The sequence below is a fragment of the Phalacrocorax aristotelis genome, chromosome 11 (assembly GCF_949628215.1).
Source record: "Phalacrocorax aristotelis chromosome 11, bGulAri2.1, whole genome shotgun sequence".
Lineage (NCBI taxonomy): Eukaryota > Metazoa > Chordata > Aves > Suliformes > Phalacrocoracidae > Phalacrocorax > Phalacrocorax aristotelis.
Genome location: NC_134286.1, coordinates 12,803,772 through 12,827,283, shown reverse-complemented (window position 1 = coordinate 12,827,283; position 23,512 = coordinate 12,803,772). Strand labels below are relative to the sequence as shown.

General features: G+C 46.6%; 1 protein-coding gene and 1 long non-coding RNA gene across 2 annotated transcripts in view; both read left to right on the top strand.

Annotated features, from left to right (window-relative positions):
• Positions 1 to 23,512, top strand: part of LOC142063111 (uncharacterized) — a 124,171-nt gene that overhangs the window by 85,826 nt on the left and 14,833 nt on the right. The window lies entirely within an intron of this gene.
• On the top strand, positions 1,128 to 3,059 carry LOC142063110 (transcription factor SOX-3-like). Its single transcript, XM_075106492.1, has one exon. The coding sequence runs from the start codon at positions 1,420 to 1,422 to the stop codon at positions 2,374 to 2,376; it is 957 nt and encodes a 318-aa protein (XP_074962593.1). The 5' UTR covers positions 1,128 to 1,419; the 3' UTR covers positions 2,377 to 3,059.

The window sequence follows — 23,512 nt, the reverse complement described above, 5'->3', positions numbered from 1 at the left end:
AGGCACGTCCCTGCCTCAAGCCCCCCGACCCTCCCCTGCGCCCCACGCGCGCCCGGGGCGCTTTGCTCAGAGCTACAGCAGCGGTGCTGCCCGCCTCGTCCAGCACCGGTGCTCTCCCAGCGCGGCTCCGAGCAGCCCGCGGGCTCGGTCTGCCTCCCCTCCCGGGGCCGGGAGAACCGCCCGGCTGCCCCGAGGGCGCTGGAGCGGGGCGCGGCCGGCAGGGCTGCGCCCGCGGCGCTGCCAGCCCTGCCCGTGCAGGTGCCTCCGCGGGAGGAAGGAAGGAAAGAAAGATGGAAGGGGAAGGGGAGGGAAGGGACGGAAAGGGAAGCCCGTGATTGACAGCTCCAGTGAGCCTCGCTGCACTCACGCGCCCTCCGCCAAAGTTTTCTTTCACATGGACGAAACTTTGCTGTTGCCATGAAACTTGGGGGTTTTGCAAGCGCCGTGTCGTGCCCCCACCCCCCATCCCCCGCCCCCTCCCGTCTCTCTTTGGGGCAGCCGAGTGGAAAAACTCAAGTGGGCCCGGGCGGGAGCGCCCTGCCGCCGGCAGACCGGCCCCGCCGCCTCCCCCGGCCGCGGCGTGCCCGGCCCCGGCAGGGCGGTGCGGGTCCTCCCCTAGGAGAGGGCTCGGAGGTGGAAGAGTTTAGTCTGTCCCCCGCCTTCCTCCCCTGCGGGGCGGTGTCCGTGCGTCGCGGGCTCGCTCCGTCTCCACGCAGCTCCTCTGGGCTCGGCCCAGGGCTGCGCATCCCCCCGGGTGCCCCAAATCTCTTTGTGCCCGGCCAGCGCCCGGCTCCCGCTCGCAGCGTCCCGCCCCGCCCCGCTCCTCCTCCCCGCGCCCCCGGGGGCAGCCCCGGCCCGCTCCTTCCCCGCGGCGCGGCCGGCAGCCGCGGGAGCCCCGCCGGCCCCTCCGCACCGCGCAGCCCCGGCCCCGCTCTGCCCCGGCCCTGCGCTTGCGCCGCCAGCCCTGGGCCGGGGCCAGGTGCAGGGGGGTGGGGTGGGGGGGGTGGGGTGGGGTGGGGGGGGTGAGTGTCCGGCACCAACAGCCCCGAAACACCAACTTTTTGGCTCCCCCCAGCCGGTCAGTTACCGGCGTCGGGGCTGTCGGGAACCGCTCGCTGATTGGCTGCCGCCCGCTCATTTATAGCCCGTCAATCAAATACCCCCGGGATTGGTGCGCGCATCGCTTGGCGCTGCCCGCGGGAAGCGCTCCGCACCGCTCCGCAACCGCCGCCGCAGGAGCAGCACCTCGGGAGCGGCGCCTCCGCCCGCCAGGCAGAAAAAACTTCCTCCTCCCGCAGCAGCTGCCCAGGCAGGTTCTTTTCCCTTCTTGTTTTTATTTTTATTTTTTTTTTAACTTCCTCTCCCCGGTCTGGTGCCCGCCCGCCCGCCACCCTGGCGCACCTCTTGCCGGCTCCGGCCATGTACAGCATGCTGGAGACTGAGATCAAGACGCCGCAGCCCGCGCCGGGCAGCGCCGGGGGGAACCCCGCTCCCGTCAGCAACGGCAAAGGCGGCGGAGGCGGCGGGGCCAGCAACGGGGCGGGGGCCGGCTCGGACCAGGACCGGGTGAAGCGTCCCATGAACGCCTTCATGGTGTGGTCGCGGGGCCAGCGGCGGAAGATGGCCCAGGAGAACCCCAAGATGCACAACTCGGAGATCAGCAAGCGCCTCGGGGCCGACTGGAAGCTGCTGAGCGACGCCGAGAAGCGGCCCTTCATCGACGAGGCCAAGCGGCTGCGGGCCGTGCACATGAAGGAGTATCCGGATTACAAATACCGGCCCCGAAGGAAGACCAAGACCTTGCTTAAGAAGGACAAATACTCGCTGCCCGGCAATCTGCTGGCCCCGGGGGGGGGCAACGCGGTGAGCAGCCCCGTCGGGGTGGGGCAGAGGATTGACACTTATGCCCACATGAACGGCTGGACCAACGGGGCGTACTCACTGATGCAAGACCAGCTGGGCTACAGCCAGCACCCGGGCATGAACAGCCCCCAGCTGCAGCAGATGCACCGCTACGACATGACGGGCCTGCAGTACAGCCCCATGATGTCCACGGCCCAGACCTACATGAACGCCGCCTCCACCTACAGCATGTCCCCCGCCGCCTACGGCCAGCAGCCCTCCACGGCCATGAGCCTGGGCTCCATGGGCTCGGTGGTGAAATCCGAGCCCAGCTCGCCGCCTCCTGCCATCACGTCCCACTCGCAGAGGGCCTGCCTGGGAGACCTGCGGGATATGATCAGCATGTACCTGCCCCCGGGGGGGGATGCCACAGACCCTTCCGCCCTGCAGGGCAGCAGGTTACACAGCGTCCACCAGCACTACCAGAGTGCCGGGACTGGCGTGAATGGTACCGTACCACTAACTCACATATAAACTTGGCTGCTCCGGACGGCTCCCCGTCTTAACCCCTAACCCGCCACCGCTCCCCGGCTGCACCGGGACGTGCGGCAGTGTTGCTCGGCTTAGCAGACTTGATACTAACTCTGGAGAAATTTTAAAAAGGAAACCCGTTAGTTGTGTCTTTTTTTTTTTTGTACAAAAAAAAAGTCGTATTCGAGCAAGCTGTTATTTTATTAGATCACAACTCCTGCCTCCTAGAAGCCGCTGTGAAGTTTTTAAACCACGGCAAGTTCTCTTCTGGTTTCTGCTAGGTTGGGTGCTGTTTTATTCGCTTAAAAGTTTTTAAGAGATCTTGCATCTTTCAGTTTGATTTCTAGCGTTGCAATGACATTGAAAAAAAAAAAAAACAAACCCAAACAACCAAAAACCGGCGGGCTTTTGTTTTTAAACTCGGTTGTTCACATTATCGTTGTGGTTTCTTAAATGTTTTGTTTTTCCCACCTTACGGAGCCCCGCTTGGTTTCTACCAACGATCTGTAGCTTTCACGGCTTTTTAACTTTAGGGTTTTGTTCCTTAAAAAAAGGGGAGGTGGGAGAGAGCTGTGCGGGTCGCAAAGGCATTTCTTTTATTTATAGTAAGTTGTGTGTCTTGGTTTTTCTTAAGCTGTAAACTTATGTAAATTGGTTTGTGAATTTTACTGTGAACCATGTTTTGACATATCAGATGAAGAAACGTTTTAGTTTTGTTTACCGGATTTCTTCCCCCCCCAAAAGAAGTCATCGAAACGCCCCTTCCCGCTCCCGGTCCCTCGTTCTCGTTTACTTCCTTCTTCCAAACGAAGTGAGATCAATAAATTTTATATCGGGCACGTCGGCAGTCTCCGGGCGGTTTCTGCGGGGGCGGGGAGCGCGGAGCCGGGGACACACACCCCCCCCCCCCCCCCTTCTCGGGGCTCCCTCCGCAGCGGTCCCGGTCCCGCCGCCCCGCCGCAGAGCCCGGGCGCTGCCACCGCTTTTCGGCCGGTTCCCGCGGCGGGGGGAGAGGGGCGCGCCTTCGCCGTGCTTTTCCGCTCCAGCAAAGCGGCCCCGGGCCGGGCGAGCGCAGCCGCCGCCGCTGGCCCAGCCGCCGGCCACTTGTTGCCTCCCGGGCCGCCGGGGAGGGAAGGGGTCACACGTGTGCGGCGCGGCGGTTGTTTCTTTTTGCCCTGGAGGATTTTCCTAGAAACCGGAGCTCGTCTGAAATATTTACAAAAGTAAAACCCGTTGGGGAAGTCTTAATTAGACCCTATTAAAAATGAATGGTTACAGGAGTCCCCAGAGGAAATAAATAATTGAATCTTTTCGGTATGTTTGACGAGTGTGTTTTTAGTCTGGACAACTTTCCTTTCCCACCCCACCCCCCACCCGTTTTTTAGGGGTCCGCGTCATTGCTGGCGGTATTTCTGAGGGCGCCGCGGAGCTGCAGCCCCCCGGAGCCCCGGCCGAGCGGGACGTCCCTCCCTCTGCCCGGCGGCGAAAGGCGCGGCCCCGGGCGCGCCCCGGCTCCTCCCGGCGGGGCCGCGGGCCGGGCTGGAAGCTCGCCGGGCCGGGCGGCCCCCGCAGCCGGGCAGCGCAACCCCCGCTCGAGCCTCCGCCTCTCGTTTGCGTCGACTAACCTTTCGCTGTCTGCCCTGGCACGGAGGAAAGGGAACGGGAGGGTGCTTGGGGTCGGTTCGGGTTTGGTTAATGGGCGCTGCTCTGCTCGCCCCCTGTGACCGGCGGCTTCGGGCAGACTTCGCGCCCCTCCGCGGCGCCGAGATCTGCGGGGGCGGTGGGAGCCGCGCTCCCCGCTCTCCCGTCCCCGCCGCTTCCCGCCCGCCGCGGCGGGCCCCGCTGCCTCCCGGTCCCGCAGCGCCCGCCTCGCTCGCCGCCGGGAGGCACGGCCAGGCTCGGTCAGGACCTTCCTCCGGCCCTTTCAAGAGGAAAACCGATGTTCTGCAAACCACACCGAGAGTCTCCTCCTCCGTTGCGAGGTGCCTGGCTCCCGGCCCCCGGGGAAGGGGGAGTCCCGGGAGCAGCAGCTGCGGCTCCTCCACCCGGGGAGAGGCGCCGGGGCCACGCACACCGTCCTCCGCACAGACAGGCCCTTGGGGCCATCTGCCCTCTGCTCCGTGGGGAAAGCCCCTGGCAGCGCACACGCTCCCCCCCGCACAGGAGCAGCCGTGCGGGAACTGGGGGTACTCACTTTGCAAATGAGAACTCAGTGCGTTTAATAGTCTCAGCTCAACTCCTAGCGTAACATTTCTGGTGAAATCTGGCAAACCTGTGGCATTGCTTTTCCCGTTTGCGCTGCCACCCTTCAGGTAGGGATGCGCCGGTTAGCTCTGCGAGAAGCAGCCCCATAACCCGCAGGTCTGAGAGAAGGAGATAAGACCTGTGATGTTGGTACGGTACATGGAGGTAACGGGTCGGGGGGGGCAGCAGCAGGTCCCGTTTCATCTCAGCTGGGGGTCAAACTGCTCCCCAGTGCTCTCCAGAACAGGCAGCGCAGGACAGCTCTGGGAGGGAAAGCGTGAAGAACCTGTTCCCTGAAACAGGCCTCCCTCAGCGCTCCCAGACAGGTGTGTGCTGCAAGCCCGGCAAAAGCGAGGGCTCTGGAGCATGAGCTGCGCTGAGCGCTGGGACTGTACTGGTATTTTCAGAGCTGAATTGCAGCTGCATCATATCAAGTAGTTGTTCTCTTCATCTAAGTTCTCTGGAAGTGGATTCTCTGCCATGAAAGGGTATAAATATTGTTCCTCAAAGGCTTGTAGCATGTATTTAAGTTCAAGCCATCCTTGTTTGCCATAAGTCAGGGCCTAAGGAGAGTTTGTGAGCAAGTCCTTGAGGGGTCACAGAGAGATGCCTCTGCATAAACTACCTTGTTCTCTCTGCAAGCTCTTCTCTGTGGTTTGGCTTGTGGATGCTTTTCCTGAGCTATTGATTTTGAGATGCCCAGACAAAATCCTCCATGCAGTTTTCAGCTTCCTGGGGCTGAACTTTATCCTGAAGTTCGTAAGTTGTGGGCAGAGCTTGTGGAAAGGGTTGCAAACAGGCATACTCCACTTGATGGGGGAGAGACCCATCGCAAGCCGAAACCAATGAACCCAGCCCTGTAGATAAGTACAAATACAGATACAGCCCCTTCCCCAGACATGAGGGTGTTATCCATCAGAGAGCCAACAGCACAGAGGGACACGTTGCCTGAAAGACAACTTTTTTCCAAAGAGCACTGGCACTGTTACATCCTTTGCCTTGGACTCGAGAAATTTGCCTCAAAAATAAATGCAGAAACGTGTTCCCTTTAGAACTAATGAAGGTATGTTTTATTTGTACTGAGCTTGATTTTTAACGTTTCAGTTTATTCTGGATAAAGATGTACATCCTGCATGTATTAAATCTAAATGCCTTTTGAGCACCGCCCGTGTGGGATTTCATACTCCCGCTTGTGTGAGAGCATTCAGAATTGAGCCATTAACATTCTTCAGGAGCAGGTGAAGTTACAAACAGTTATGTATGAGACACTGGCTCTGTGGAAGATGTGCCTGCACAGGGTCCTTCCCTTCAGAAATCCACGACACTTTGCAAGATGGGGCTGTAGGTGAAATGCAGAGTTGTTACTTGTACAAAATAATTAGCAGCTATTTGCACGGTCAAAAACCGACATCCTTATTCTGGAACATCTAGAATAGAAGCAAGTGCATTCATTATCCTTAGAAAGACCGAACATCAGCTGTGGAGAGGTTAATAATGTTAGCATTTGAGTGTAATGACAATATTTAGGCTTTTGCGTTAACACCTTCTCGAATGGAAGAGTGGAAGATCACACTTGGTGCTACTGTTAGTCTGCCAAAAACCAACATATTGGGTTACATTTGGATGGTTCCTACCAAAGAGCTACAGAGTTAAATTATTTCAACGAAAATTGGTAAGTGAAATATTTTAAGTTAAAGTTTCAGGACAGCCTGGTTGGGGAATAAATGCTAACAATTAGCAGGGGAATCTGATTGTGGGTACTTTACGAACATTTTTTAAACCACACATTTTTGTATATCTAATATTCTTTGCCATAAGAGGAGATTAATATTAGATTTAGTAAAAAGCATGTGATTAGCATAAACACTTTATGAAAGCGTTTATAAATCAGAGCTTTCCTATATCAAACATGAGGCTGAGAAAGTATACTTTTCAGGAACATTAGAATGATAGGAACTAGTCTAACTATCTCTCAGTGTTAATAGAAAGAATTATTTCATAGGAATTAATACAGCGGAAGAGCTGAAGCTAGGCAATGTTCAGGACTGGAACGTTGCTGCTATTCCCGATGCCTGCACAAGTGAGAAGTTTGATATGGCTTCTTTTCTATACCTTTATCCTAGATTTGTTGTAGTCAAGTCCAGTTATTTTACATGGTGCAGAGTCACATTATTTCTGTGGTAAACCCGGAGTGACAAAACATAGAAATCTTAAGGAGAAAGAGATAAAATTTGAATCCATGTCTAAGATTTCTCAAGGAGGGAGCAGAGAGCTGTTATTGCAGATGTGTTTGCACGGGGTAATTTAGTGGTTAATGCAGATTAAGTTTTACAGGGTGGTGTCCCATATGCTTCTTTATTGTGACTTTTTATTGATGCCACTGGATGCAATAATAATAATTGCAACACAGTGACATATTTCACAACACAATGTCCTCAGATTGAGGAATTAATTCTCTTTGCTGTGAATGCGATTCACAGCCAACTTCTTTGTGTTGCTACTCAGGTAAACAGGATTTCAAATTTGTCTCCTCCCAAGCCATCCCCAGAAGCTCTTTATCTATTTTATATCTCAGTCTTCCAGTTTCTAAAATGCGATCTATACCTACTTAGTGCAGTAGGGGAGGTTGCAATGCATGTGAGCAAGTGTGTGTGTGTGAGAGCAAGAGAATGGGGGTGTGTCACAGTAAATCCATAAAGAGAGGTATTTATAAATCCTCTGTGGTTGAAAAACAAGTGTGTACCACTTAAACGTTATTTCAGTCAGCGTTGTGCTCAGGGTGCTCATCTTTATTGTTCTTGCTAAGTTCAATTATACCATATTTATGCCAGGTTACTTTTATTCGGTAATACATCAAATTGAGCTAAATCAATCTAAGCATGATTTGGCCTGGTTTAAAAATGCTTGTGCTAATGTAACTGAAGTCTCTGGTTCACATCCACACGAGGAAGCAGTTGTGGGGTTTTAACACATTACTGCCCCAGAGCTGTTTGCTCAGTTGATCTTCTGGAAATCGCTACACCTTTTTCCGTGCCTTGGCCATCACAGTTCACATGCTGGTGGATTGGTGCAAACTCACCTCGGCTGATGGGGAGAAGTGTGAAACACGAACTACTGTATAAGCTGTGCTGCTTCCAAAGAAATGCAAAGCGAACCAGGTCCTCAGAGCCCCAAGTTGCTGTGTGTATATTCCACGTGCACAGCAGCCCAGAGCTTGGAAAGAGTCAGGCATAAGTGGGAAAGGGCCTAGGAAATAAGAGGGAAATTAAGCAATGTTAAAAACTTGTGAGCTTCTGCCATTTATCTCTTCTGGGGCTTCTGATTGAGACTTCTGGCCTTGGTGAGCTTTTTCTTTGTCTCCGTGAAGAATATTATGCATCTTTTCTATACAGGCCATAGGAAATAGTATAGCAGTGATTGCACCAAGCCTTCAGGATTTCCTCTTTGTACTAGACTCAGCTTATTCATTTCATGCATCATCATTCACAGCTTGCTGTGCTGATTTCAAAAATTCTATACATCTACTTGACACACAGGGGAGAGACAGAACATAGTGGTGGACGTGCCTTAGGTGCATGTAACAACTGTTCTTGAATGCATTTGCAAGGGAAGAAACCTTGAAAGTCAATGGGAACTTTGCCCATTCAGAGTTCAGGATAAGGCACTTGGCATTGATTTCATTTTCATTGTACTGTGCTGTCTAGTCAGAAAAGCTTCTGTTCCACAAAGTTAAGAAAAGATATTTTAATCCAAATCATTCTGTTTTTATTTTTTTTCAAGATTCACTGGGCAGGGAATTTCACAGCCTGTAAAGAACAAATGTCATAGTAGAAATTCCTTTTAAAAAGTCAGTTATACTTTCATTATTGAGCAAAAAGTTCCTTTCTTTTAAAGTTTAGTCTGTTAAACAGGTGAACATTTGTGAAACAGGTGTGAATTTTTTATGAGCGTACCAGAGCTGGGATAGTAACTGAATTAATTGTCATGCCCCTAAAGTAAAAGGAAGCGAAGGAACTGAGCACACAAACTGCCAAACGTATGCATCCAGGTGACTCTGTGTAGTTTTCCAGGCATTCAGCAGGTCCACATGAGTTGCTGCTGTAAGGGTCAGCCCTGTCTGCGTTCTCTCTCTCAGGGAATGTCCTAAGAACAGTTGACTTTTTTCTGACTTGGCTGATTTTGTGCAGAGCATGCTGTGTTATAACAAAAGTTTTTTTAAACTATTCTGAAAGTAAGGAGGCTAACTTCTTGAAAGTATTTTGCTTCCTTTTCCAATAACTCTTCCACTCTTCTTCTCTCCATAGATTTCAGTCTGCACTTGTGTCAAAGGAAATAATTCTAGCCAAGAACAAGATGTTTTGACTTGAAAGTCCTGTGTAAGCAGGCACTAATAATTTTGGATTAATCATTAAAGCAAATAAGGATTTTTTGTTGTTGTTTTTGTTTAGGCAGCACTATAACAAAAAGATTATTTAATAATCTAGACTGGTGGCATTGAAAGAGCTCCTGCTGGAGAGATTCTGGAGTAGGAATCATGATTGTTTTGGCCTCTAGCAGAGCACTGTCCATCTCTGCGCTGGGATTACTTTGTCATTCAACAGCTGACAGGCCAATTAACCGTAGGAGAAGAATTGTGACCTACATGGAGAAGCACAGCGCTGCCGAAATCTGGCAGATCATTTGGATTTCCTGTTACATGAAACTTCTCCCACAATCAGTTTCTCTTCAATTATTCAAGAAAGAACTAGAATTTAGGCCAGCCTAAGCAGATTTCAATAGCACTGAACAAGATTAGATGAGGTTTTGCAGTCCTGTGTCTGATTCCTGTGCCCTGGTTCAGCTTGGCTCCATCTCCCTCCTCAGTCCTGCAGAGATTCAGAAACTGGATATGAACATAGCCTCCACACCGAGGGGAGTACTGACCGTGCAGTCCTACTTTTTCAACAAGTGGAAACAAAGGTGTTTCCACTGGGCTGTCAGAATGCCAGTTCAGGATACCGCTCTGATAGACACCATCTTGAGAAAGTTCATTTCTCCATACACTGAGATTTCATCATGGGAAAATCCCTCCTTTCCTAACGGAACTACTGGTCTCTAGTTTTCATCAAATTGTAGTTCCAAACAGCTTCACACCAGAGGCTTGTTGGTAGCTCCTAGCCAGTTGCTGACATGACATGAAGATATTGCTGACACCATGATATTTCAAGAGTTGGGTGCTGACCACCTCTGTACCTGGCTCAGTATAGGACTTCAAGAGGAGGAAGGGGGACTAATGGGAAATACTGCCCAGAACTGGTGCTGGGAAGGAACTGGCAGACATTTGGTGCTTGACCTGCTTCGTTTTCAGTGCAAAGTAGGTAGATGGGTAGGAAATATCCCTTTGCCTGTGTTCCCTTACAGGCAAGCCAGTCTGCCTTGAAAGCATTGCTAAGTGAAGCCAGGGTTTCTGTATTTGGATGGAAGCCAAAAGAAGGACAGCTTGATACTGAAGTAAGGACGTATTAACGTGCTCTGAAAATGCTTGTGGTTACAGCACTAGATTGGCCGCTTTGGTTTGTGACGAGGAATTGGGTGAATGTCGTCCTTGAATGAGAAGTGATCCATAGGGTAACATCCTTAGTGAGTTTCAAAACTGGGATGGCTGACATTGTTACCAACCCATGAGAGAATTTTCCAGACAGTTCCTAATAAGAACCACTGCCAGTTGGAGGTTTTAAGATTTCTACCTTGGCTTGCCCATAGAAGCACTGGGGAGAGAAGCAGCGAGTGGAACAGACCTTCATCATCAGGGAGATAAGAAAGTCAGTTATAAACTAAGCAGCTCAGGTGGGAGGGAGATTTGGGTTTACTTTGCCTACTTCATGAGAAACAAGAATGCTTCCAAAGGGGGAGCAGGTGTCTTTAATAAATTGCATCACAAATTTTGTTGCAAAAATAGTCTTTGAGCACTTTTTATTTTAACACATGTAAGACTGTAAGCTTTTCAGAGGAATAGGACTTGTTTTCCCCAACTTCTAAAGCATTAGGTGTGATTTTGATGATCACACTCATTCATATAGCTAAGCAGGTTTAATCACCATTTGTGCCTGTCCTAATTCCAGCTCCAAAGACTGGCAGCCCAAAGGGAAGTGTGGGAAAGCAAACAGTAACCCACAGCATGGGAGGTAAGTGAAAGCTGTGGCTCTGTGAAATGCATTGTTCCAGCTAAAGCAAGACCCTTTCCTTTTCTTTGAAGCCTTATAAGGCAGTGTTCATGATCTGCAGTGGTGCATGTGGAAGGGAGGACTAGAGACAGAGTGCCAATTTAAAAGTAGGCTTTTATGATTTAATCACAAATATTATTCTCTTGCTGCAGACATGAGAAGTACGCATATAGAAAATGGCATTGTGACAAATAGTACCAAGAGGTTTTTTTTCTGAGTCCATTTAGTGAAGGCTGGGCAGGGAGGTTAGATGTAAAAAAGGAGGATGATAATGGAGATGGAAGGGGAAGGCCCAAAGATAATGGGATGAAAGGAGTTTATCACCTTGAAACATATATGTTTCACTTCTGAAGATTATTTAAACCTGTAAAGAAAAAAATGCAATGTTATTTTGTATTTAAAATACATCTGGATTTTCTGAGTCTCACAGTTACTTTTTCAATATGCACAACGCGGCCATAATCTAGCTTATCCTTACCTTGAAGTGTGAACACACCAGAAAAATCAGCTGCAGCTAATGAATGAACAAGGACAATAGAGATCTACTGGCATTTGTCCCTAAAATCTCTGTGTGAAGGGGAGAATGGGGAGCTTTGGGAGGGAGCTAGCCCAGATCTGCTGAATTTCGATGAGGATTTCTCTAGTTTGTCTCCCATTCTGGTTGGCTGCATTATTATTTATTTCATCACTCAAATTGTGGTAGGTGCTGCTTGCCTTACAGTATGAATAACAAGCTGTTGGGCTCAGTAGAGTTCACTTATGCAGTAGGCGAGAATAATTCTCTCCTCCGCAGGAACTGCTGGGTAAAATTTAATAGTCTCGGCTGTGCCACAGGGGGTTAGGGTAAAGGATCATAATGGTCCCTTCTGACCTTAAAATACATAAGTATATAACAATATCTAAGTGTATACCAGGATTGTATCCTGGCCACAGTACAGTCAACGGATTCCCCCTACAGCATCTTCTCTGACACATTGCGGTCTAAAAGCTTAAGAAAACTCAGTGTGGAGCATTGTGACCGCAACAGATGATGTGAGACTAGACAAACTACTAAAAGAAGGTCCTGTGATTACTTGGACGTGTCATATGGCATACATATATGAGCATATAGCCTTTGGCACAGGAAGTATCAGTAGATTATGCATAAATGCATGTGTTCATATACCTTCCCTTGTATTCCTGCAATAACTTTTGCTAAAGTATAGGACATAAAAATTACTTAAATAACTTTGGATCAAGTAATACAGAAAACAAACATATACTATCAAGTCCCAATATTATCCCAAAATGGTGCTGCCATATTCCCACTTCTTTATTTGATAACGTTGTTTATCTTCATTGTTAAATGTAACCTGAAAAGGGACGTTAGTAATAGTTCTCTCATAAAATTTGACTAATCATAAACTGAAAATAGCAACTTCTTCACCTGAAACATCTGTCTGAGCACATTCGTATTCCCTTTGTCCAGCAAAGTGCATCATGTCATCTTCAGATTGGAATATTTGTCAGTAGGCTCAGCTGCTAAATGTTTGACAACATTTCTAGTTCAGTGGCCTTAAGTACTTCAACATTTACAGGCTCCTGAGGTCAGAGGGAGAATGAAGGTAACATCTAGCTAGTGCTAATGATTCTGACAGCTGAATACCAAAGAACTAGTTAGGATTGCAGTGTCGAGGTATCTTTAGAGCCAATAAGCTAGGAAACTATTTTTATCATGAAGATTTAGATCATGTAGAAGTTGCCATGCATATCAGAGATCCTTGGGATCTGTGGATTTATGTCCTCGCTGGCAGGTAGAGAAGATGGCAGGTGTCACCATCCAGTAATGAGTTGTCATTTGCTCTTATGGAACCTCTCAGATGTCATAGCTGGGATAGAGGCACTGTACAGATGTACATGAAGGTATGTGCTTTCAATTAAAGAAAACTAAGGTGACCAGGATGTTGATGCAGTCTTCCCGTGTGCTGGTACCTGGCATGTAGCATGCATGTCTGCGCCACGTTGTTGGTCACACAGAGCAGTTGGAGAAGTTTGAGACTGCAGCTAAAACAATTACTTCGGGGCAAAAGGTCTAGAAGACATTCTCAGGAGAGATGTAAAGAGGTGGATATATGTGGGACTATGTGGTGACTAGTGAAGGGATAACGCCTGAATAACACCTGAAGGATGCAAAAAGAAAAACTAGTTCTGCCGGGTGGTGCCCTGTGACACAACCAGGAAAAATGGGTTAGATTTAAGGAGGATTTTATCAAAGGAATGCCAGGAAAATAAAAGTCAGATGTACAAGGTTCTCTCCAGGAGAGCGTTTCAGGTGTTAAAGCAGGACTGGACAAAATACCTGTGAACTGCAGAGAAGAATCTTGTGTTGGAGGAAGGGTAGATCAGTGTTTCATGGCTGTTCTCTGCACATAATTTCTATGAGTCACCGCTGGCAGTTAACAGGCTGGTTAGTTTGACTTGTGCTTCCAATAAGTTTATCTGTATTTTTCTCCTGCCTGAACTCGGGCTTTGTCTGAGCTCGAGCACTTGGTTGTTTGTAAAATAATTGATTTGCTCTGATTGAAACATATGTGATCAGGTACACTCCTGAACCTTACGGAAGCCTGGGAGTGCTATACTGGGGCAGAACTTGTGGTTTGATAATAATTCCTAATTTTGGGGTTGTTTTCCCTGTTAGATCTCAAAGCGCTTTGCAAAGGAAATCAGTGCTACTCAGTTACATTAGGAAAATGGTCCAGGGGCACCCAGTATGGTGGTGGCAGAGCCAATAGTCATCCCTTGTCTCAGACTGATGCTCTGTCCGCTGCTTGGAAGAGAAATTTCAAAACTGGGCTTATTATTGTCCTGTTTGCAGCATTTCCTTATGTTGATGATGGCTCCAGAAGAGCTCCAGCAGGCCGAAGAGGGAATTGCTCCTGATTTTCTCCTTACACCTCTGCTAAAGGTTACTGGCCTTGCAGAGGGAAGGGTATATATGCCAGCTCTTCAGCCACTGCATACTAGCTTAAACTAATCATGGTTTCAGATACACTGGACTACTTATGACAGAGGGCTGGTAATCTTGGTGTGTCATACAGGCTTTGTCACCATGGTAGAGGGAGAGCAAACAGTCATGTAGTTTCCTATTTTTCCCCAGTGTGGACTACCAGAGCTTGCCTAGGGACAGCCAAGCTAGTAGTGTGTGAGGATGGCTCAGCCAGTCAGCCCTGTCTGAGCCTCCTTGGAGGCTTTGGGTGATGGCTTTGGAGATCTGAAGGATCCGCATGCCCTCCCTGGTGCTGACGAGGCCGTGTGTGTTTGTAATTTGCAGGAGGTGCTTTGTGCTCAAGCTAGGTGTAACTTCAGAAACAGTCAATATCAATTCACTCAAGTATTTTTAATTTAAAGATACCCTTTCTCCTCCCAGTAAACAACCACACTTAAATGTTGGCTTTATTTCACTAAAAGTATAATCTCTTGAAGCATGTATCATGTTTTTCATTAAACACAGAAGGCATTTTGTGTGTTTTGCAGTAACGTATACAGATGAATCCTAAAACAAGGAAAGATAATGGGAATTAAGGTCTATCAGTGTTCCCTTGCAAAATTTCTAAATTGTGGGGATTTGATGTAAGTTTATTTTGTTTCAAATCAATTCTGTAGAAGAGTAACTTGTAGCTGAGTTTGCTGCTGGTTTGATGCATCCGTTGAATCTACTAGCAGCTGCAAAATTCCAGGAGCCCGGCCTTTTCATGATTCAGTGACCATGTAATTGGCCATGGGATTTATTCAGCCTTTTCATTCTATGTGACCCTTCCGTACAGCATCCTACCAAAATGTCCCGGTTAAATTCTGTGGCTTTATATTGTGCATTCTGAATGAACAGCCTACAGTTTAGAATCCATTTTCCTTGCACATACAACCAGATAAAATATCGTCATAATGGCTGCCTGCTTGTTTGCATCATCGTTAAAGCTTAAAGTATACAACCTGACTTTAATACATAGTGAACTGGGCTTTTGTGAGCAAAGGGCATTGGATTTGTTCTCTGTGTCTGCTTTGGGTACTGCCTGGAGTCAACTGACATCAGATATTTCTGCAAGCCAGTTACTAAATGGACCGTCAGGAATGGACACAAGCACATGCAGAGGGATAAACAGTAAAGCACATACTCAGACCCCATCCTGCAAAAGTCTTAAAATACTGTGACAATAATTTAGCAACACTATTTGAGCAATTTCAAACATAACTGCTCTTGGGAGTCAGCTCCCTTGTCTTTATCTGCCCTCTGGCTGGGAGTTCTGGGTGTGGGAGGAATGCAGGATTGGGTGCTTATCTCTTCATCTCGTCTCTGCTGTGTTTTGAGTTGCTAAATTGAGTGGTGATGTGCCTGGAAAAGATTGGCTGGGGGAGGTCAGCTACTGCACTGATAGGCACTGGTGGGAATGGAGGTGGAATATGTGTGGGGAACATAGTTTTTGTATTGTGGTCCAGATTCTTTATTATAAAACCATGTACTATAATTGAAATTACATACATTCACGTGCATGTTCTACGTCTTTACTAGGATGGCCTTATGTAAGCAGTAGGTCACAACGCAGAGTCTACCCAGAGGTTGTCATCTGCGTGAGATTTGTTGCTTCTAGCACTAATGGTCAAGATTTTGATCTCTGTTATATGCTTTAGTGTGGAATAACTAGTTTTACAAAGGTGTGGCTGAAATAAAAATTTATTGTAGGTTTCACTTCCAAGGCCTATAGTGTGACAGGATTACAGCTGCGGTATCATCCAGGAGAACTCTGCAAAACCACCAAAAGTGCCTTTTACACGTGAGACTTGTAGGTTGTTTCAGGAAAGAAGGAGGAAAAAAGTGCCTTAAAATGCTGCTGTTATTAAAAATATAAATAGAAAAAAAGTCTTACAGAAGTGAGGCTTCCTTTCTTTAGCTAAATCTGATTTTTTTCAGAGCAGTAAAGCTCATCCTATACCCGTTGCTGCTGACTTAAATTGGAGGAGGTGAAAAGTGGTTATGGCAGTTTCTTGGCTAAAGAAGCATTATCAGTGTCTCGGTGAGCGAGGACTGCTGCATGGTACGTGAATAGAGAGTGCCGAGGAAGAGCTTTGCTCAGGTCTCTAGTAGAAGGACAGTTGAACAGAACTGTAAGTACTCTGGCAGCCAACAGGACTCTTGAGAAAGCATTATGATGGCCTTTGTCTTTGAGTTTGTTGTATTTGCAGCCCGTGTTAGTGGATCCAAAATCTTTGTTGAAGAGAGCACTTTTAGCCCTTCAGATCAGCCTGAAACCTCCATGATGGTTTGCTCACAACTGCTTGGCAGGTCTCCTGTCTTTCAGGCTTTCTTCCTCTCTGACAGTGAGACAGCTATCCATCCGCCATGTGATGGTGAGTACTTCTGGTGTGCTACCTCACTTGAGAAAACTAAAATACTGTGAAATGTGCCATATAGAAAGACTCCTTTGAATCCAAGGCCAAGTGCTGCTACACAGCACCACACCTCCTTCTTTGTTTTCTGATCCTGTGGGCTAAAAGAAGGTCAATGATCCATCAACCAAACAGAGAACTGGAAAAACCTAAAAATGGGAGATGGTTAGCTGTAGCTGTAAGGGAAAAGGGGACTGTGCAGGGCTAACAGAGCTCCAAAAATCTAAAGTTAAAGGGGACTCTGAGCACATTGCTTTTAAGTGACTTTTCTAACACTTCTTCAATTCTATAGTAGCTGCTGGTCAGCCTGGTTCACAGTACAGGATCGAAAAGCACAGTAGCAGTATGAAGTAGGCTCATAAGAGAACTCATGAGTTTTGCTATTTTTCACCCTTAGATGAATTTTCAACACTTCTGAGTTAAAATGGCAGATCACACAAGGTGATAGCAAATGCACAAAGCCCTAATTATCACTGGGTTAACCTCAGGGATGTCAGATGCCCCATCAGTTGTAGTAAATGAGTGAGCCATTGGGACTGGAAGCTGTTGGATGGCATCCTGCATCTGCATTCATATCTTAAGAGGCTTTGGTTTCCCACATCACATTCCACCCAGGAATTACTTCAAATCACAGTGCAGACTTCAGGGAGTTCAGCCACAAGTACCTGTACTCCCTGGTGCCCAGGATCCTACCAGTCTTACAACATCCCTGGATAATGATAAGAGATCCCTAGAGATTAGAAATACGTAGCTTTTGCATAGGCTTACAGATGATAAAGCAAAATGTTAGAGCCTGAATGCATAAAGAGAGGGTGTGTTAATGCACAGAAGATAACTCTGTTTAAGTATATGCATTTACTTGAAGTAGTAGTTCCTGATAAACTGCATTTTATTAATCTTCTTCAATAGAGCATAAAATGCTTGTTTCCACCAAAGATGGTCACTTAACTTTTTTCCTCCTTCTACAGGTGTTATGTATGTGTTTTTCACCCTTGAGAGCTGGGCTACAGGTTGAGGCATCCCTGAACCGATTTACGTAATTTAAAAGTTCATCTTCAAAAACCTTTACCTTGAGCTGCAGGGCTGAATTAGAACAGTTACTTATTACCTTCCAGACTCAGTGTGCAGACCATCTTTTCCAAGCTGAATATTATTCTTCTCTAGTTTTCTGGGTATCTGGTGGATACCAAACATTTTCACACCCATCTTCTATTATCTTGCCCCAAAGATAAAACCCATGTTCTCTTAGGCTCTAAGCCTTCTCTAGTAAATTCCCCTTTTCCTTCTGGGAAAGAGAGACTTGCTTTCCAAGCCCATTATGGCAGGTGTAAGAGGAATGAATTTAAAATACCATGAGTGTTTTTGACATATCAGAAAAGACACAACTGCAAGACTGAGACCTACATTTATGTTGGAGAATACAACTAGTGGCTAACTTATTAGGCACCAGTCACTGATATACACTTGAGTCTTAAGTGTTAGAGAAGGTGTTAGGAAGGATGCTGTAAAATAAATAAAATCCATTTGGCTTAGAAAAAGCATTGAAGTCAGGTTTTTATTTTTTTTCTTCTTTACATCCACTAAACAATGACGCTTCTGTGGAAAGTGAATTTTAAGTATTGTAATGAAAAATAGGAAGGCGTTATTATCCTGTGACAGTTTAAGTGATGAATAATTGCAATTAATTTGACAAATATTGACTCTCTGTGATGACTCTCTGATGCCAAGCAATAGATCAAATCTGTAACCCGTACCGGTACCTAAAAAGCTCAGCCGCAGTGCAGCTGGGGCACGCATGCCTTGGGAACGCCCTCTTCAGCCGCTTGGCGACTTGCCGACAGTTCAGCTGCCTTTCCTGTTCCTCTGCTTGAGATTACCTGGTGCCTAAAGCTGAACTGCAGCAGGGATGTGCTCCTGAACTGCTGTAATTCACAGGTTGGTTTATCAGCATAAACCACCGTTAGTCCTGCTTTATTGGTCACAGCCCAGAATATTTACACGGTGTTTGAAAGGAGCACCTCCGTAGCTTCCACTGCTGAATCCAGTGGGGACTGTGCATCAGAGCCCTTAGGGGTTTACAGCACCTTTTGCAGTCCCTAAACGAACAGCGCAGAACGGAACTTTTTAGAGCTGGCAGCAGCACAGTGCATGTGAGTATTGGTGCCTGGTGCTGCCACCACGGAGTTGGGTGCAGATCCGATTGGTTCAGTACGTGACTTTGAACTGCTCCGCACAGTGCAGCGCAGCCCGTTCCCGCTGGTTGCCGCAAAGGCCCAAGAACAAGAAATTATCATATTGTGTGCAATATGATAATGGCCGCAACCCCAGTACTGTTAAGCTCTATAGTGCTTTTCAAGGAATTCTGTGGAGGCAGTTGGGTTTGTAATTCCAATTTTAAGGACTAGGCAACCTGGGCCAGAGGAGCCCAAGGTGCTTCTGCAAATTATTGTGGACAATGGAGAGCAGCAGGATTGGTGCCTTGTTGCCCATCCAGGTCACTAGTGCAGCCCCCAGGCAGTCACAGCAGAGAGCTCTTCCAGCCTGTGGCTTCTGTGCTCGGTGCGCTAGTGAGGAGGAAGGTGCTAAAATCTCACCCTTATGTGCAGAAGCGCGAATCAGGCTTAGTCACGATCTGGACGTAAATGTTCCAGCTCAGAAGGATTTACAGGCAGGCTCTGAATGAATGGAGGCCAGCCTCACGTTGATGGCTGTTTAAGTGAAGGGATTGACAAGGGGATCCATAGCTGCAGGCAGTGGACCAGTTTACCACTCCCAGCTGTCCACCCCACCCACGTTGCCCAGGCAGCTCAGCAGCTCATGAATGGGTTGCTGAGCTGCTGTACTCAGTAGAGTGGCATTTCAGAAGGAAATGGGCTGATTTTTAGCTTGCCTTAAAATGTGTGATGCTTGAGCTCAGCAGCTGCTTTTCTTGTGGCTGTGCCACCTGCGCTGCGGTGCGCTGGGGTTGCTGCCCCACACTGTGCCAGCCCATTTCCCAGCCAGTGCCCTGAGCATAGTGAGTTTTGCCCTAGCAAACAGGGACTACACCTTTCCAGGGACTACTAATAAGCAAGCAGATAATGCTGCTCTAGTAATGTTGCCTGCCATGCAGAAATGTGTTTTGGAAAACTGAGAGGTGTTGAGAATGATTTCACGTGAATTTCACATTTATAAATGACTCCGGCTGAACAATTCCAGCAGGAGCCAAGGCTTCCCCAAAGCTCGCAGGCTGGAGACCAGACCATCCACCGCTCTCCCCTGCTGACTGGGCATAGGGGACACTGCCAGCCCGGGCGAGGTGTCAAACCTGTGACCTCCAAGTGTGATAAAACCATTATTGAGCCCTAAAGCCATCTTCTTACGTACTTGGTGTTATGTTATCTGTGATGATCAGAAGATGGGGGAGGGGACGCACCCTGATCTGTGGAGTCCCCATGAAAGGTGCTGGCCAGGGAAGCCGTGGAGGCCCATCCCAGTCTGGCTGCTGGGAGGGGACCGCATTCCTCTGCGCTCTTCCACCCACGGGTGGAGCAGGCTCGGAAGCAGCGTGTTTGCTTTCATCTCTCCCGATGATAAGCAGACAATATCCAGGTAACCCTGAAACATCTTTCCCCTGGCCCTTCTCCGGAAAAGAGACATTCATATTAATCCTCTACCCAGGATTAATAAGGATATGACTGGGTATATAGGAAAAAAGGATGCTGGGGGTTGGATTAGGGCTGATCAGGGCTGATTAGCTTTGCCCTGAGCTATGTCAGAAGAGACCTCTTATGATAGCCTAGACTTTTGCAAAGTGCTGCTCAGCCACAGCTCTCCACACCGGCATCGCCTGCACTTCCTTGCAGAGGGGACAGTGTCTTAACATAGTGATGCCTCCTGATGTATTATAATTTAAAAATGAAATTTCACAGAGACACAAGAAGAACAAAACCAAACCTCTCAAAAATTATGTGATTGCCAAAATTGGCCAAAGCATGAGATTGATACAAACGCTAAAAATGTGAGGGCGCAAGATTTCTAAAGTGATGTGGAGAAGGATTATAGGCTTGTCTAGAAGCGAAGGCCCATAACTCTGGTTATAGGGTGGCACTTTGCTAGATAGGTGAACAGTGGACTCAGTGTGTTGCATATAGTATTAAAGGTAGAAAAGTGCTTCTTTGTAAGATTAACTGAAAATTTTAACCTGGAAAAACGTGGGATTGACTTTTTGGTTGGTGTGGTTGTCCAGCCTGATATATAGCAGTACGTGTAGGATTTTTTTCTGGGAGTTCTTTTATCCATTCATGCCTTAGTTTCCTGATCTTTGGTATTCTGTAGCAATGCTAACTGTTATAAGGTGTTTAGTGCTTGAAAGCACTGTGTAGGAGGTAGGCATTACTTTAGCAGAGATATAAGTCATTGAGCACAATCAGGAGCTGCAGATCTAGCCCATTGCTTTTAGCAGGTATTTTGTCCCTGTGCAGGTTTACTTCCAGTCAGACAGCTTAATAACATTGGCACTTTTAGCTCCCAATTAGATTTTTTAATTCACCCTTCGTTAAGGTGAGGGGAGGTGATAAAGACACATTTCATTGTAATGAATATAAATTAGGGGTATATTCTGCACCTCCCTTGTTCTGAATGTTTGGTTGGAGAGAGTCTTCTCCCAGGGGCTTGAAACACGACTTCTTGGAGAGGTTAGATTTTCAAAGGATTAATAATCATACTTCAAATCTCTCTTCTCCCAGTCATACATACACAAACATAGGTCTGTTTAGAGAGCAACAATTAGGACTACTTGAACAGCAGCATATGGGAAAGACAGAAATACTTTGTAGAGGATTTAGCCAAGCTACTGTTGCAGTATTTGTAACAGCTAGTTTTTCATGGTGACTTTGGGCAGAGTTTTCACCTGTCTCTTCCAAGGATATAGATTTTTCCTCTGCATTTGGCCACATACTGAATTGGTATTTTTGCAAACGAAGGGCACTTTATTATTTATATTTTTTTTCCTAGGCATTAGTAAAATATATTGAAAGAAGTTTGGGGTTTTGGGTGTTTGGGGTTTTTTCTCCCTTTTTTTTTTTTTTTTGTTTTGTTTGTTTTAAGGTCCTATGCAGAGGTGTGTATAAATTGACCCAAAACGTACTACGGCTACTTAACCTGGAGATCACTGCACATGTTGGGCTGTATGAGTCCAAGCATGAAGGAATGATATCTTCCTGCCAAACACCCACAAGTGCTGAGCTGGCATTTTGTTAATTATATACGCTATTTTATTGACTGAATATTCATGCTATGGCAGTGCTTGGCAGTAGCACTTGGAGGCCTTGGGGTACAGTTTCATGCTAAGTCTGAGCTGCAGCCAAAGGTACTGCCTTCTGCTTTGTGCCATGTCTAATGTTCTTATGGTCACCAGGATCAAGGAGCTGATGTTGTTGTAAACTAATGTTTTTCTTCCAGAATGATTTTTCAGCTGGATGAATTCTTGCAAGTTATGAGTGCAAGAGGAGAGCGGTTGTGAGCAAGGAATGTGGTGTGAACTGTTCTAGTGTAGCACAGATTTAAAGCAATGAAATCATCATGTCTGTAGGTGTGGTTGGAGAAGTTGTGATGCTCTCTGCTTCAGGGGTACGTGTAATAGTCAGAACTGTGTGTTTAAGGGATTTGGTTAAAAATAGACCAATATATGTGTTTGGCCAGTTCTTCAAGACAAGCAAAAGAATATGTTTTATTCAGCTATTTATTGTCTATGCCTTTTCCTGTTGCTTTCGAATATAAGTACTCTTAACAGTAAAGGTAGGCATATGCATAAGGCCTTTCAGGATCAGGGTTAAGTATAGTCCTTGCTGCAAACAGGTCTGTCTTGGCTATGTGAGTTAACATCATTATTTTTCTTTATCAGGATGTTACAGCATTCTTTTTTAGCAGACTCTTCTGTTTTCAAAGTCTCTTGGGTTTCAAAATAACTTCTAAAGAAATAACTTCTATTTATTTATTTTTCAAGTCTTTCTTTTTGCCATGGTAACACACACTTTGTTTTTACCTCAGATAAAATGTTTCTTCTCACCCGTTAAACACATTGAAAAATAGAGACTTTTATTAATTGCTGCTGTATTCAAAACAGCAAGGTTTTAAATTCTTCACCAAAGCCAACATTAAGGTGTGCTGGCAATATAGGACTCTGATCTTGTAGTTTTCCTTCAACTGTATGCGCTTTCATGCAAAAGTATGTGCTGATTCCCGAACACAGTGATGGGCGGCTCTTAATCACTCTGTGAGCTGAAAACTCTGTTCCTTCTTTCCTCTTCCAGAGACTGTAGGTAACAGAGGAGAAATGCCTGAGAGGGCGTGTGTCAGAGACCTGGGAGAGGAACAGCAAAAATATGCCTGTTGCACAGTGCTTTCCCTCAATAGCTGAGAGCACTTTACAAACAATAAGTAAGGAGAGGGGTGAAATCCTTGACTGGCCAGAGCCTGGGGCAGGAATAGCACTTGAGTACCTCCGTCTCGGACAGGTGCTTTAGTGGCCCAGTACTTAGGTAATGCAGGAGACCCATGTTCTTTTTCTTTGCTTTTCTTATTATTTTTTTCTTCTTTTTTTCTTTTAACTTTCTTTTGTGTCTTATTGTCTAACCTGCGTTCACAAACACACTGTCTTTTGGTGTAACAACTTCTCCTTTCCTGGAAATAATGAATGATATTAGTTGAGTGAGTTCTTAACAGTCCCATTTTGTAATGTCCCATTTTAAAATGTCCTTCTGAATACGCCAGCATTTACTGCGTTGGACGTTTTCACTGTGCTATTTGATTTTTGCAAACTGCTTTTTAAAGAAAGTTTAAGGAGTTTATTTTAGAGTCCTTCCGTTGCTGCCAACCCACCAGAGTGGTGGGTACCTTCAGTAACTCTGCAGATAAGTAAATTGAAAAAACACATTTCCCTTAATGTGTGATGTACACGGCTGATTTGGGGTCTTTATATCTAGATTTGCTCTGAATGATCAGAAAATAGCAGAAGGGGGACACCTGAATGTAATTTCTCTGCTGCGATTAACTCAGCTTCCTCTCTGATCATTTCAAAATCATAAAACAGGTTTCCTTCATAATTTTTTGAAGATGAACTTTTTTTTATGCGAACCACATCATGAGAAATGTCAGCCTGCAGCGGTTAGATAAGTCACCAAAGCTAGTTGTAAGAATAAAGGTAAGTAATTTCAGACTTCACAGTATTATTACCGAGCTACTTTAACATAGCATTTGACTGCAATGACAAAATTTATCTGAAAGCCAGT